Source organism: Pleurotus ostreatus (assembly GCF_014466165.1).
Source record: "Pleurotus ostreatus strain PC9 chromosome Unknown scaffold_5, whole genome shotgun sequence".
Taxonomy (NCBI): domain Eukaryota; kingdom Fungi; phylum Basidiomycota; class Agaricomycetes; order Agaricales; family Pleurotaceae; genus Pleurotus; species Pleurotus ostreatus.
Window position 1 is genome coordinate 1,415,568 of NW_023503160.1, and position 13,698 is coordinate 1,429,265.

The 13,698-nt window shown below is 49.6% G+C and overlaps 6 protein-coding genes across 6 annotated transcripts; 3 read left to right on the top strand and 3 right to left on the bottom strand.

Moving 5' to 3' along the window:
* Positions 1-1,034: 1,034 nt before the first annotated feature.
* On the bottom strand, positions 1,035-2,823 carry MKK1 (Protein kinase C signaling pathway involved MAPKK protein; the record flags this gene model as incomplete). The annotated part of the gene is made up of 6 exons (XM_036777016.1): positions 1,035-1,119; positions 1,172-1,318; positions 1,374-1,441; positions 1,495-1,641; positions 1,702-1,875; positions 1,927-2,823. 6 exons carry the CDS (start codon positions 2,821-2,823, stop codon positions 1,035-1,037), a joined length of 1,518 nt encoding a protein of 505 aa, XP_036630636.1.
* A 203-nt stretch (positions 2,824-3,026) lies between these two features.
* On the top strand, positions 3,027-3,686 carry PC9H_007486 (uncharacterized protein; the record flags this gene model as incomplete). Its single annotated transcript, XM_036777017.1, has 1 exon — positions 3,027-3,686. One exon carries the CDS (start codon positions 3,027-3,029, stop codon positions 3,684-3,686), a length of 660 nt encoding a protein of 219 aa, XP_036630637.1.
* Positions 3,687-4,908: 1,222 nt separating this feature from the next.
* PC9H_007487 (uncharacterized protein) lies at positions 4,909-5,506 on the top strand (the record flags this gene model as incomplete). Its single annotated transcript, XM_036777018.1, has 3 exons — positions 4,909-5,071; positions 5,126-5,223; positions 5,270-5,506. 3 exons carry the CDS (start codon positions 4,909-4,911, stop codon positions 5,504-5,506), a joined length of 498 nt encoding a protein of 165 aa, XP_036630638.1.
* A 231-nt stretch (positions 5,507-5,737) lies between these two features.
* On the bottom strand, positions 5,738-6,511 carry PC9H_007488 (uncharacterized protein; the record flags this gene model as incomplete). Its single annotated transcript, XM_036777019.1, has 2 exons — positions 5,738-5,779; positions 5,831-6,511. 2 exons carry the CDS (start codon positions 6,509-6,511, stop codon positions 5,738-5,740), a joined length of 723 nt encoding a protein of 240 aa, XP_036630639.1.
* Positions 6,512-7,621: 1,110 nt separating this feature from the next.
* Positions 7,622-10,744, top strand: PC9H_007489 (uncharacterized protein; the record flags this gene model as incomplete). Its single annotated transcript, XM_036777020.1, has 10 exons — positions 7,622-7,661; positions 7,721-8,944; positions 9,001-9,194; positions 9,248-9,371; positions 9,424-9,518; positions 9,567-10,083; positions 10,151-10,173; positions 10,226-10,304; positions 10,361-10,418; positions 10,486-10,744. The coding sequence occupies 10 exons, from the start codon at positions 7,622-7,624 to the stop codon at positions 10,742-10,744; spliced, it is 2,613 nt and encodes an 870-aa protein (XP_036630640.1).
* Positions 10,745-11,877: 1,133 nt separating this feature from the next.
* Positions 11,878-13,415, bottom strand: PC9H_007490 (uncharacterized protein; the record flags this gene model as incomplete). The annotated part of the gene is made up of 4 exons (XM_036777021.1): positions 11,878-12,468; positions 12,523-12,674; positions 12,732-13,228; positions 13,276-13,415. 4 exons carry the CDS (start codon positions 13,413-13,415, stop codon positions 11,878-11,880), a joined length of 1,380 nt encoding a protein of 459 aa, XP_036630641.1.
* Positions 13,416-13,698: the final 283 nt, after the last annotated feature.

The window sequence follows — 13,698 nt, forward strand, 5'->3', positions numbered from 1 at the left end:
ATCCTTCGCTGGCCGTATATTCCGTAAATGAATAAGGCCGAAAGTAGGCTCCTGGCGTACAATGCCGTTTCAATACCTCCAACGAGTTTAGGTACCGCACGTCACCGCCGGAGAGAATTTCCGTTGACCCACTGTTAGGTTAGTGCACTCCGGAGCGGAATTCTCGATGCACAGATCCATCAGTATTCAGTAGCTCGCTGTTGTTGCGGCGGTAATGATTAGCTACATTCGAGCGACCATACTGCCAAGCTACTGACCTATAACGCGTCATCTGCTTCGTAGAAACCTACAGAACCTCGGAGCACTGCGCAGTCAGGAACGAGGTGTCTGAATCAAGCTAGACACCAACACTGAGGGCGGTGTACGTGGAAGTAGAGCGGCCAGCGAGGACATGTCTGGTTTGTACGAGATATTCAAGTCTTCAACAGCGCGGCATTCTGCACCGTTGGGAGAATAGTTCCGGGCATTGGTGATTGAAGCGCCGATCAAGAACGCTCACCCAGGTCCATTGGAAGGGGGCCGAAGACGGCGCGAGTTCCCGCACTCTGCGCTGACTTGTACCTGGCACTTCTCGGGTAGCGGGTCTTTGTCGTTTAAGTACATACCACGAAAGCGTCCACTCGGAAGCGCTAATGGTTCAACGATTTGCGCCGGCGTTCAAGCAACTTACCGGTGCATGACGCAATCGTCCTAACATAATAACAGGGGCGCAACTCAGGAGGGGAAATTCAGTCCAAAAGAGAATCGAAGGCTCGCAATCGCACTCGTGTACCAGGTTTTCACACATTTGACACAGCCTCGGGGCATGAATTACAAAAAGAGCTTGCGATGGGAAATACTGGGACTAGATGGAAAGATGGAAGGTTATAGAAACACAAGATGCAGGGAATACTACAACACACACGGCCGCAAGCCGCAGGACACAAAAAAAGAAACCAAGGGTCAGTGATTTTCGTTGCTGTAATGACGAAGCCCTGAGAAACAACAGTTGTTCGACACCTGGACGCGGACGCGGGGACACAAAGCAACACCGCTCATGCCAGCGGCGGCGATTCGGAGTCAGGGGGTGAGAAGTCGTTGCTTTCCGAACGACTGGAGCTAGGACGAGAGGTGCTTTCACTGTTACGTTATACATGAGGGGAATAGAATAACGAGGCAAGGAGACACATACTTTTCTCTTGACTTGCGGCGTTTGGCCCAACCCCAGACTTGACGAATCCATTTTGCCATGTGTACCTCCTGTTTCATGACATACCTGATCCATGCATGTTCAAGCATGTCTTTGGGCGTAGGTCGTGTCGCAGAATCGACTATTAACCTGATAACACTTCGGTGTCAATGATTCTGAAAGCCTTCGAAAGGGTGAACGTTACGTTTGCTTGATAAAATCTTTCATATCATCACTCCACGACAGTCCAGGTTCATCCTCGAGTCTGGGAGGCTGATATCCGAAATGAGTGGACAACAACGGGACTGTGCTGTAAATGAATTCACCTCGCCAGATGTAATATGGACCATCAAGTCAATTGGGCCGATATCACTTGGGAAGGGAAATCGATTTTGAACGAGTTCTAGCAGAGAGATGCCCATCGACCAGACATCTGATCGGATGGTATAGTCATGGCCACTGATTCGTTCTGGCTATCATAGCAAGAGCATCAGCAGCTCGACTATACTACAAGGAGATTGGAGGGTACTGACAGCCATGTAGAAACTCGTTCCGGTAAAGGTGCCTGCCATTGAATTGACCAACTCCCCAGATACGCCGAAATCGCAGAGTTTCACCACCCCTTCACGAGAGAGTAGAATATTTGACGGCTTGATATCTCGATGGATGGTTCTTCTGGTATGTAGGTAAGCTAATCCTTGCAAAACCTGTGCGGACGCAATCAGGTGAGAGCAAACAGACTTAACGAGGGTACATACCCCTTCAGCTATCCGCCCAGCAATTTTCTCTCCGACTACGGCACCGCGCTCTTTTATACGTTTGCTGATAGCATCCAGGCTGCCGCCTTCGCAATATTCCATCAATATTTTGATTTCGCTCGTCGAAGGCGATATGTAGGCGCCATAGAAAGGAATGATGTTAACGTGCTGCGTCGACGACATGATCGCAAGTTCTCTTTGAAGCTGCCTCATGGGGGCCTCCCTTGTAGTTATGGTCTTGCGTGCCATGACCTTATTCGTGCGTGTATCGCGAACAAGATGTACAGCGCCGCCGGCGCCTTCCCCAAGTCGTTTCATCTCGACCAAGAAGTCATCAGACCATTGGGATTGAGGTGTCGCCGCTATATGAATGACCTCCTCGTCTACGTGGCTTTCAGCTGCTCGAGATGAACTGTCGGATGCCGCACGAAGGTCTAGCTTATGAAGCATTCCTCGAATATTATCTAATGGTTCCGCAGGCCGTTGCGCAGGCTGGAACGTCGTCGTCGAGGGAGGTCGCATAGTGGCTTCATCGATATGACCTACACCGTTGACTGAGGAAGGACCACTGGCCACTGGCCCACCGTAGTAACTCTCAAATAGTGGTGAATCGCCATCTCCTGGATGGTTTGATCCATTGGCTGAACCGTTGGCAGGCGGTATGTGCAATCTGATTGAAGGTTTTGGTGTTGCAGGCCTTGAACGATTGGAGGGAATTTCTAGTGCAAGGAGGGGTGTCTGGGATCGTCCAGGGGAGTTATTTGGGGGTGCCAGTGTTGAGTTGACTTTGGAGTTCTTGCGAATGACCAGCGGGGGTGTCTCTGGTAGAAGTATAGGTGGTGCTGGCGAGGCGGCACGATGCCCAAGGGTGCGCGGACCCAGGGGGCGGGACTGCATGATGGTCGCAAGATGGTCGTTGACTACGCTGTCCGTCGCAAGCCTGATTTGCCTAATGCTCGTGATTATGTAACCTGCTCATTATAGTACTGTGGCATTACTGTGGCACTGTCCTCAACTTGCTTCCAGCGCATCGTTTGGATCACTGAAAGCCACTCGATGGTTATCTCTTGTATATATTGATCCCCACATCGTCCAGCGCCATGCCCCCGACCAGCGACACGTATAGCGATATATCCTCCGACCTCTCTTCCATTTCCGAATGCTCCGCTTCGAGGCCCCCACCGGCGTCTCCGACGAAAGCTAGACAGCGCCCTGAGTCCTTGCGGCTCCATTCCATCGGTGACAATCCTAGCGAAATTACTGGGAAGCTTCTCAAATCTGTCCGAAGGTCGGGCAAGCATCCAGCGATAACAATGGAGTTCTCTGATCACACAACGTATCAAGTACTCGTCGATGGATATGATCCACAATACCCAGGAGTTCCCAAAGAGCTAGAAATGGACGAGCTCTTCTACGAGCTTCTGGAATTGCCAAATGGCAAACTACCAGAGCCTTTAGCCATAATCGACTGTGTGTTTGTCACTTTGACAGACAAGGCGTTTGAGCGGAAGCACATCCACATCAATGATTGTTGGGAGGCAAAGGAGTCCCGATGGGACCAAAATCATTTAGGTTTAGCGTTCAAGCTAGCTGAAGACACCCCACGCTGGCGTTGCGTGTGGGCAACGATGTCAGATTATGACCCAGCATCCGGGAGCGCTATCTTCCGCAGTTACGACGATGTATATTTGAAGAAGTTACAACGGTCATCTCGCACTGACGCTCGGCATCGAAGGAAGCCCTCTTGGGCCCGACCCTAACCCGATCAATGAACGTATGTCAGCAATACTTTCCTCACTGAAGCCTCTACTGAAGTCCTTGCCACAAGTGTGCTGTTGACAGCTGCCTCTTTCGACTTCAATGTCGAATCCAAGTTTTCCAAGAATTCCTCCTTGTTTGTCTGTACGTGTACGCACCCGCACCCGCATTGCTATCATTGTTGTCTTTGTCGTCTATCTGCCTCTGTCTGTATACTATCTCACGTCGATACTCTGATTGTACTAGCTCGAACGCTCAGTCTGTCCCAACAATGTCATACCATCACATGAATTGAATCCTATTCCCAGATACGCCGCTCGCAGTCCACCTGTAACCTGTAACGAAGGCGTTCATACAAGTAGACGCAGGCTAGTTTGCTGGTGGGAACTTTACGTCGCGCCGTCAAAGTATGTGCTGTCTATACATACTGTCTTATATCATCCGTTGCATTCATTTCTGGAATCCAGGAACATAAAAGGATTAGATATAAATGACAGAATGAAACAGTAAGCCCATCAAATGATTGAGAACATCCTCGGATAAGGGAAATCAGTACACTGACCCCACAACAACTCACTGTAACATCTGGAAGAAAGGAGATGTCGTGGTAGATCGGTACGAGGATCAAAACACTGCCGAAAAGTCCTTGGTAATGGTTCAGAGATACTAGAAGGAGACAGAAGAATACGGTGGGGATTGAGAATACACCCGGTATAAGTCAATATGATACTTTTTTAACGCGATGCAACCCGATCTGTACGATGGAGACTGACCATGGATCATGGGGTTAGTCAGAGTCATTTTTATAGAAATAGACTACTCATGGAACACACGATGCGTCGCGCCATGGGCGTCACTGCTTAGTATACTAGTTTCCGGTGTGCTCACCATCTCTCCACATTTGATCATCATAAGGCTCAAATAGGGCTGCAGAGAGACCGCAAAGAGTTCCGCCCAGGTTCCGCCGGTCGTTGCGGCCAAGTGGGACTTACGACGCGTCTCACAGCCCCAACCGTGTACCTAGACCAGAGATCGACCAATACCTGATGCGAGTTGACTTAGTGACGAATAATAACCCAAACATCGAGGTCCGGTTGCTTGAGATGAACACTACTTACCATATCGTCCCAGAAGCCTCGAGTTGGCGTGGCCTTCTATTTCTCACGCGTACATCGCTTCAATCATCGACATCGTGTTCAAGGCTAGAAACCACTATTGCCAACTATGACGACTCCCAATGCGAAAGCTCGCGTTTCTTTCGCGTCGCTAACATCAAACAACCTGGGAACTGTGAGGAAGCTTAATTCCGTGCTGTTTCCTATCAAATATTCGGAGAAATTCTACCAAGACATTCTTCGGCCAGAGGTCGAAGATTTCTGCAAGCTTGGTATGTCGCTGACGGCGTTCCGATGTCTTGAGCTAACATGGCCATCGCATCCAGTCTACTACAATGATATCCCCGTTGGAACTGTGTGCTGTCGATTGGAGACCAAGGAAGACCGAACAAGTCTCTACCTGATGACAATGGGCATCCTGGCAGTACGTTTGTTTGATGCACATGCGAACTTTCTCTCACATCACATAGCCGTATCGCTCGAAGGGTCTTGGCTCTCAAAGCTTAGAACTCATCTTGAAGGCCGCCTCTTCCCATGCGAAGATAGATCGAGTTTACCTTCACGTTCAGGTCTCTAATGAAGGGGCAAAAAAGTTCTATGAGCAGCACGGATTCAAATTGGTCGGTTTGCACGAAGACTATTATAAAAAGATTGTACCCCACGATGCCTGGATACTAGAGCACATCCCGCATGCTACTGGATCGTAAATTTATACCCGATACTTCGATGATACATAGTCGATCTACGGTTAAAGAGGAACGATGGCGATAATATAATAGCATAGCATACATACAGAGCTTATGATGAAGACATAATGAACCGGGGACCAAGAAGGCTGCACGCCGTGTTATTAATAGGCTTTAACTGAACTCTGGCAAAGAAACTGTCAGAGGTGTTCCATACAGCCCCATGCAGTACTCACAATTACAGAGGAGTAATTATGGCCACATGTCATCAACCTTGCCGCAACCTTTGACTAGCTGTGTGAAGTTGTTTGAGGAAAAGGACGTATGATAAGATCTGAGACTTACTTGATGGCGTTTTAAGGCATCTTTACGGGTAAAAGTCTTCCCGCATCCTCCATTACAGAGAAAGGGCTTTTCGCCTGTGTGAGTTTCCCGATGTCGCTTCAGGTCATGTTGTCTGTTGAATGACAGCGCGCACATGTCGCAGGAGAAAGGGCGAGCAGGTGAAGCAGGAAATTGAGGGGAGATGTTATACGCCGGTGACAGCGGAACTTGTTGCGGATATTGAGCAGGATAAGAAGAATCTATCACTGGGGAGGACGACGGCATGTATGGGTGCGCTTGTGAGTGCGATCGTGGACGGTTATGTGTATGTGCTACCGGTTGAACGTGTCCGTACGGAGCCTGTGCCTGCGCGTAGGACTGAGAGGATTGTGTTCGCGAGTGGGATTGCCGCTGAGAGGAGGATACTGGAGACAAGGTTGGGCTGATAGATGGATAGGGTTGCTGGACGGCATTTCCGGAATGCGTATAGGAGGACGATGTTGGGTAGTAAACTCCTTGGTAGGCTGGCGACCCCGAAGCGTCAGCTTGAGGAGCACGGTGGTGTGACGGGGAGTTGTGATCATGGTATGCTGCCGTGTAATGGGTCGATGAGGAGGCGTATGCCTGATCAACGGGACTCCACTGCGCAGGAGAGTATGAGTTGCCTTGAGGGGAGTACATGGAATTTCTTCGATCAGTCATGGTCGGAATGAAGGAGGGCGCAAACTTACAGATATATGGTTCATAAGGGTGCGCTTGGAGACTGTCACGAGGCCCATTACATCCGAAAAATCAATTCAGCTCCTGTACGATTATTCTTGCTCCAGTTCTCGGAGGCCAGATAGGACATGAGTGCCTGGGATAGAGTTATGACATGTCGTTGGCTGTGAGTGAATCCCGCGCCCGGGTCGGCATGCTATAGAGAGTTAGTACAGATGTCTGCGCAGCCGATACTGACGCTGGAATTAGATAGGGACCTCTTGATTTGGGCAAGTGTATAAATCTCGATTTCCAAATGCCATGTTCAGGGGAACAGATCGATGGCCTGATGCGGCCAGGAACCGATGACGAATACAGCTGAAGCGAATGCTAAGGAGAGTTCGTTGCCCAATTGCACATAGGCGAACGTAGCACGATTTCGTCGACAATGGACCATCGTTGAATTGTCAACTACTTTCATCACGAGAAAGTGTTCGCGCAACTCACCTTGGCGGAATCAAGCCGATTCCCATCCTCGCTGATTGGCATTCTGGAGCTGGAGTCGGAGGGAGCTTGACCATTCTAGGGCATCAGTTGTGACTGCCCTTGATCTCTCTGATGATGCCCGTATATAATATAAGTCGCGATTATAATCAGCCATCATACATCAGCGCTTCAGCCTTACCAGCCGTTGCCCTGGTAATCAGTGTTAGTACTAACTGGGATATCGAGGTCACCTACATATGGCCTCAGTACGCGGCAAGTCCGGGTTAAGCGTGAAAAGCTGCAACAAACAACTATTTAATTTTGCAAGACGACAGCGCGGCAGACAAATACGCTTGACACCAAATCCGGAAGAGGTTGAAACAGCGCATGTCATCTATGTTATGTTCGCATGACTTGAGAGGTTCCAAGGCCTAGAAAGAGACAGCATCCTTGAAGGTACAGTTGTCTGCGTTCCTGGTCCGAGATTTGTTAGAAAGGCACAGAGGTTCCTGAAACCTACCTCAGGGGGCCGAGAGCAGCATTGCAATGAATCGGTGAATGCTCCGGCCCATTTCTACTTTCTCCACCATCTCCAAAAATCAACCGAGTAGTAAATTATCTACAAAGATGGTGGTGCAACAGCGACTGTACTTGGAGGGATCGGAAAGTTCCGCCAGCGCTTAAGTGCGTCTTCCTATCCACGACTCACGAGGATCCACGCTTGAGGCGAACATTCCATCATCAATGTCGAAGAGATCGGGCTCTGGCGCGTCTCAAGAACGCAGTCCCAAGAAGAAAAGGGACTCATTGCTGCCGATCAATCTCGCCTTGATCTGTATTTCTCCAGCCCAACAAACGGTCATCCCGGTCGTGAAGGGACAGACCATAAGAAGGAGCCTCAACTTCGGCTCGCCAAACCCGGAGAGGGACCGCATAATACAGAGATCATAGATGTCGATTTGTTGGATGAAGATGCTTTACCGACAGTAGCAAGCGGGTCGTCTCCTGCGCCCGCTCGCCCACCGTCATCACCTCGAAGGACGCTCAATGTCAATGTTCCGGAAATCGCGGTGTCAGATATCGAATACAGCACGCTAACAACAGATTCCTCAACCTTTCGGTCGGAGACACCTCAGTTGCAAGCAGGACACGCCGTGCCGTACTCTTTTCTTGCCCACGCCTTGTCGGAGCTCTCGTCGACGCGATCTAGAATTTCGATATTGAACATTCTAACGAATGCAATCAGAGTCATCATCGAGTATCACTCCCCATCGCTACTTCCTGCCATATACCTCCTTTCAAACACCCTTTCTCCGCCATATTCCCCGGTGGAATTAGGACTTGGCCCGTCGGTCATTTCGAAGGCCATTCAGCATGTATCTGGTCTGTCTTCGGGAGCATTGAAACGCCTATACACGTCTACGGGTGACGTCGGTGATGTTGCCTTCCAGGCCAAGTCCAAAGTCCGTACTCTAGTGCCTCATCCCAGTTTGACCGCATCCATGGTATATTCAACACTCCTCCAAATATCAAAATGTGCTGGCCAAGGTGCTGCAGCCAAGAAACAAGGTCTGGTTGAACGGTTGCTTGTTTCTGCTAAGGGCGAAGAAGTGCGATATCTCGTGCGGACGCTCTCTCAAAACCTCCGAGTTGGCGCCGTTAGGACATCTATTTTCATTGCATTAGCTCGGGCAATGGTTCTTGTGAAGCCATCCAGCACTCTTTACTCTTCGGAGCATTGCATTGACCCTACTCTGCTGAAGCGTGTAGACTTAGACAAGAAGAACAAAAAGGCAAACACGGTGAAAGACATGGTGAAAGAGAAATTCAAGGCTGCTGAAGGCCTTATACGCCGGGTTTACGCACAACATCCCAGTTACGATGACATTATCAACGCCTTGCTGGAGAGTGGCTTGGAAGGACTTTCGGCGAAAGTCCCCCTTACAGTAGGTCAGTGTCCGTAGTGTCCATTTAACATCTCCACTTATACCTTGACTTCTGTGAAGGAATTCCTCTGCATCCTACTTTAGGGTCTCCAGCTCGTTCCCTTTCTGAGGTTTACACGTTATTGAACGGCCGAGAATTTACGGCCGAGTACAAGTACGACGGTCAGCGAGCTCAGATACACGCATCCAAGCAGGTCGATGATACTGTGAACGTGCATATCTTTTCCAGACATCTTGAAGATATGACGACAAAGGCTAGTTTGGAGGTTCCATACAAAGTTAAGATAACCCTTGACGTTACTCTTAGTATCCGGACATTATTGCCTTAGTGGAAGTATTTTTCTCAACACGACCGGACCTCCGTTCCTTCATCATGGATTCCGAAGTTGTTGCCATCAATCCTCATAACGGCAGTTTGAAAACATTCCAAGGTAGGTGTTCAATTTCTCCGTTGCAATATGAGGTTTACAACGCTGACCATAGAATTAAGCTATCGAGCGCGGAAGGATGTCCTAATCAAGGATGTAGGAGTTCAAGTCGGTGTTTTTGCTTTCGACCTCATGTTCCTGGACGGCGAGGTAAGTCATGCTCACGACTTTGGATTACACCTTCAATATGCGAGATAGATTTTGTTATCCCGGCCCCTGCGGGAGCGGAGAACACTCCTTCGCCTTAATTTCGCTCCCTGTACCCCTCAAGAGCAAAGTGTTGCGCGGTTCGACCACGTTACCTCTTGCGAGAGCAATTCAGGGAAAGAAAATGTTGAAGAATTTTGGGAAAAGGCCATCGAAAGCCGTTGTGAGGGTCTCATGATCAAGGTCAGATCAGTCACCGTTCAGTTCTTTTCCCTCAGCAATAATCCCGTCTGGGGTACCCAGGTACTGGATAATGAGGGCCAACCGGATGTGAGTGTCCAAACCCGAAGGAAACCCTTGCCTGCGACATATGAGCCAGACAAGCGAACAACGGCATGGTTAAAACTGAAAAAGGATTATGTCGACGGTTTGGGTGATTCCCTTGATCTCATTCCAATTGGTGCTTGGCATGGAAATGGCAGAAAGGCAGCTTGGTGGAGTCCCATACTTCTCGGTGTTTGGGACGCAGAAAGTGGCCGTGCTGTTGCTGTTTGCAAGTGCATGTCAGGTGCGAGACAAGTCAATTTGAGTCCCTGCCAGGGCTCGTTTTACTTGCCCTCTGACTTCTGACGTAGGTTTTTCGGATCAGTTTTACAAAGTGAGGCCGTAATATGTACTGCCACTACGTATTGCCGAATAACTCGCTACAGGAATTAACAGAGCGATACAAAATACACGAACAATCATCGGTATGTTCGAACCGTCCCACCTGGGCGTGTGACATGGGTGGTATGTCGCTTGGGCCGTAGGTTTGGGGCTCTATCTCTGACCAAGCACATCTCTAGGATACAGGCCCCACGTATACTTCAAACCTCAGGAAGTGTGGGAGATTCGAGGAGCAGAGTGAGTAACTGATATGATCATATGATCAGCGATCTGGAGCTTTCTTACTTACGCGGTACTGCGCCAGCATCACCATCAGCCCGACGTCAGTCGCAGCGTTGGGCTTAGCAAATCCATCGCGTGGCCTTAGCCTGCGCTTCCCTAGATTTATCAAGGTGAGCGAGGATAAGGGCGTCATGCAAGCAAGCACGCCACAATTCCTTGCAGACCTCTGGAGAAAGCAAGATGATAGAGGTCTCGAGGGCGTAGATGATGGACTGATAGATGTGGATCTGAGTGACGATATAGCCGAGTCAGAAGAAGAATCTGACGACTGTAACTCTTAAGGACTTCGCTGAGCGTATTATGATTCTATGTTATGATTATGATCACGTTATCTGATAAGCACTTGATCGAGTCGAAGATCATTGGCCAAAGTCATGCATCTTCCACTCACCTTCGTTGCAAGCTCGCTTTTCTTTCTCTCGGCGCTGTCCAGAGAAACAGTATGGGATGCAGGTACTCTTAGACTTTGTCCTTGATGTTGAACCCGCTCGATGATTCTCGTTGGAAAGCCGCCATTGCTCGCCGTTTGGTCGATAATTCCACGAACTCGATTGGGGTAATGGCAACAGTGTTTCCTCCCGACCATTCGTCTTCGCCTGGTGCGTCGCTCATGATGGCTTCTTGGAAGGGATTATGAAGTTCTCTGTGGTCAGCACAACCGTTTGCGATGCAGGAATACTACGCCAGGTAGATTGTGTCAGTTTTAAAGCATTGCATTGGGCTGAAGCAAATCGGAAGCTGCCATACCAACGGTTCCCTTACTCTCTTATTCCTACCAATCTCTCGACATAGCCAGAACATCCTGCACTCCAATCATCATGCTGCATCACTCTCTGTCTCGTCTGCGCTTCCGGCCGCCAGGAGCCCTCGGGTCTCCTTAATAGGCAACGTCACCGTCTATGCCAACACAACCGTGGTTCCGGATAGGAATGCTATCCAATCCTGTTACCTGGCGAGGCACCCGGATGCTCGTTGGTGGTTGCCGGACGACGACGATGCGGCACATATCGTAAGGACACCCACTTGCCTCCTTGTTCGCCTCCACTTGACAGATTACTTTCGCCGAGAATGTTCCAGGCATACTGGGCTCGTTTCGATCCTGAAGTGAGTGTCCACTGTCATGTCATGTTAATTAATCAACACTGCTAAGACGGGGAATGATTGATTCCGTAGAGCGTTTATTTTGTTGGCGGTTTCGGAGAGTAAGTGTCGCCCATTGACTGCCTGGAACTCTCGGCTGAGACCTTAGGACCCACTTAGCAAGCACTTCATTGGATACATACCATTGGAGATATATCAGGGCGCATCTGCCTCGGCAGAAGTTAGCCTGCAAGGGAGTTTAGTCGAACAGTATTAAGCTTTGATTTACGAATTATACGCTGTGTCGTACAATGTATGAAGATATACGCATCACCTAAATATCAGTGATCCATTGGGATACGTGAATCTTCAGCGTATCCCCAAGAACGTTAGCGTCTCCGAGTCGGTCGAAGACATTGTTAATTGTTTCCAGGATTTCACCAGATCGCAATGCTTGAGTCCAAGGAATGTCGGCTGGTTTGAGCCCGTATTGGTAAGCTCCGTAGGCCATCAGTAGGTGAAACTTGACGTGGGCAATCAATGATTTGGGGCGCTCTTCGGTCGTAGTGTAAGATTCGTCCCTCAAAAGGTGAAGGATGGTCATCGAGGGTAAAATGCTTGACGGCGGCCCGGCCGCCGGGGAAGAGGGCGCATCAACAATGGTTTGGCTCCTTTGAGCACCTCGAATAGCGCGAGGCTGGGTGCGTGCCTGCGGTCTCGGTCTGCCACGAGTGGAAGAATCCAAGCTCATATCAGATAAAAGTTTCTGACAGATTGTGATTCGGAATTCCATCGTCGAAGGGACAGCCCCTAGATTGTCCAACAGCGCGAGTAACTGGATCCCCTGACATGTGGAGACTCGTTTATAGACCGAGGCAATGAACATATGCGTATCCAAGTGCCGGGCAGCCCACAGCCGAATCAGCTACAAATTACGATTAGGACGGACGTCGGGGATAGTATATATGGATCACTCTACCATTGTTAAGAGTTGAATGCCGCAGTGTCGGCGTCGTTCACTCGTTTGCGAGAGAGAGTAGAAGACTATATCCAGGGCGGCATCGGTCTCCCATCTTGCTCCGGTATTATCGCGTGGCAAGGGGATCTCGGAAAGAAGCAGAGGGGAATGACCTATGTACAGAGTCATGAGCCTCATGCGACACAAAATAAGCCACGACCAAGAATGACCATTATGTCGCAGTTCATCTTCCTGAAACAGTCGGACGAGCCATTCCAGCACGGGCCAAGCATTCTCAGCAACTATAAGAGGAGATTGCGCGTGAGCTGCGTCCTGGTCGTCGTGGGATTGCCGCCTTTGCCAACGAGTTTTGATAGGTGCGGCGGCGGTCTCGTGAATAAATCCCTCCTTTAGGATGGACCAACAATCTTTAGCTTGCCGAATGCATCTAGCTTCCTTTGCTACGTATGAATCGGCTTCTTCGTTGAGCACTGTACCACCTGGCGGTGAGTAAGAAGGCAGTCCTCGCAGCAAGATTTCCGGAGGGGTAGAGGTGATCAGTGACATAAGCAACCGCTGAGCAGCGGATGATGCGGCTTGTGTGGGCATGTGGGCGAGTCTTTGTTGTCGAGATGCCATCTTACTTGGAGATCCTGGTTCTGTGACTTTTTGCTCGTTCGGTGGGGGTGTATAAAGCGCTAGATACAGTACTTGAGAAACGAGTGCACTGGCTGTCCTTCAGGCTAAAGTATTATGCGCGAGAAAGTGACTTACGGTGAAGGGTAACATTTCGCAGCAACACGCAGTTGGTCAAATGCAATGAGACCGGATTCATACTGGCCCTCTTCAAAACTGGTATCAATGAGCGCGCGCTGATGGGGCAGCATTTCGGGCAACAGTTTTGGGTGGGACATTGTGAAGTCTCCTAATAGCAAAACCGACACGGAGGATACAAAGTGAGACGCGGACGGGTCACATGGTGTATTGAACGCGTATCGTCACACGAGATGTCACAGCAATCACCGACGCAGTGTGACACCATCAAGAGATCATTGCTTGATGCGATGGTTATTGATAACGTTTCCGAATGTCCAATGCCAATCACAACGTACCGCATTCGTACGCTGGGTTACTTACTCTGATCTCCAGGAATTTGTGATCCGGGGGCTTTCCAGGGCATAAAGTTGCAGCTGCGAC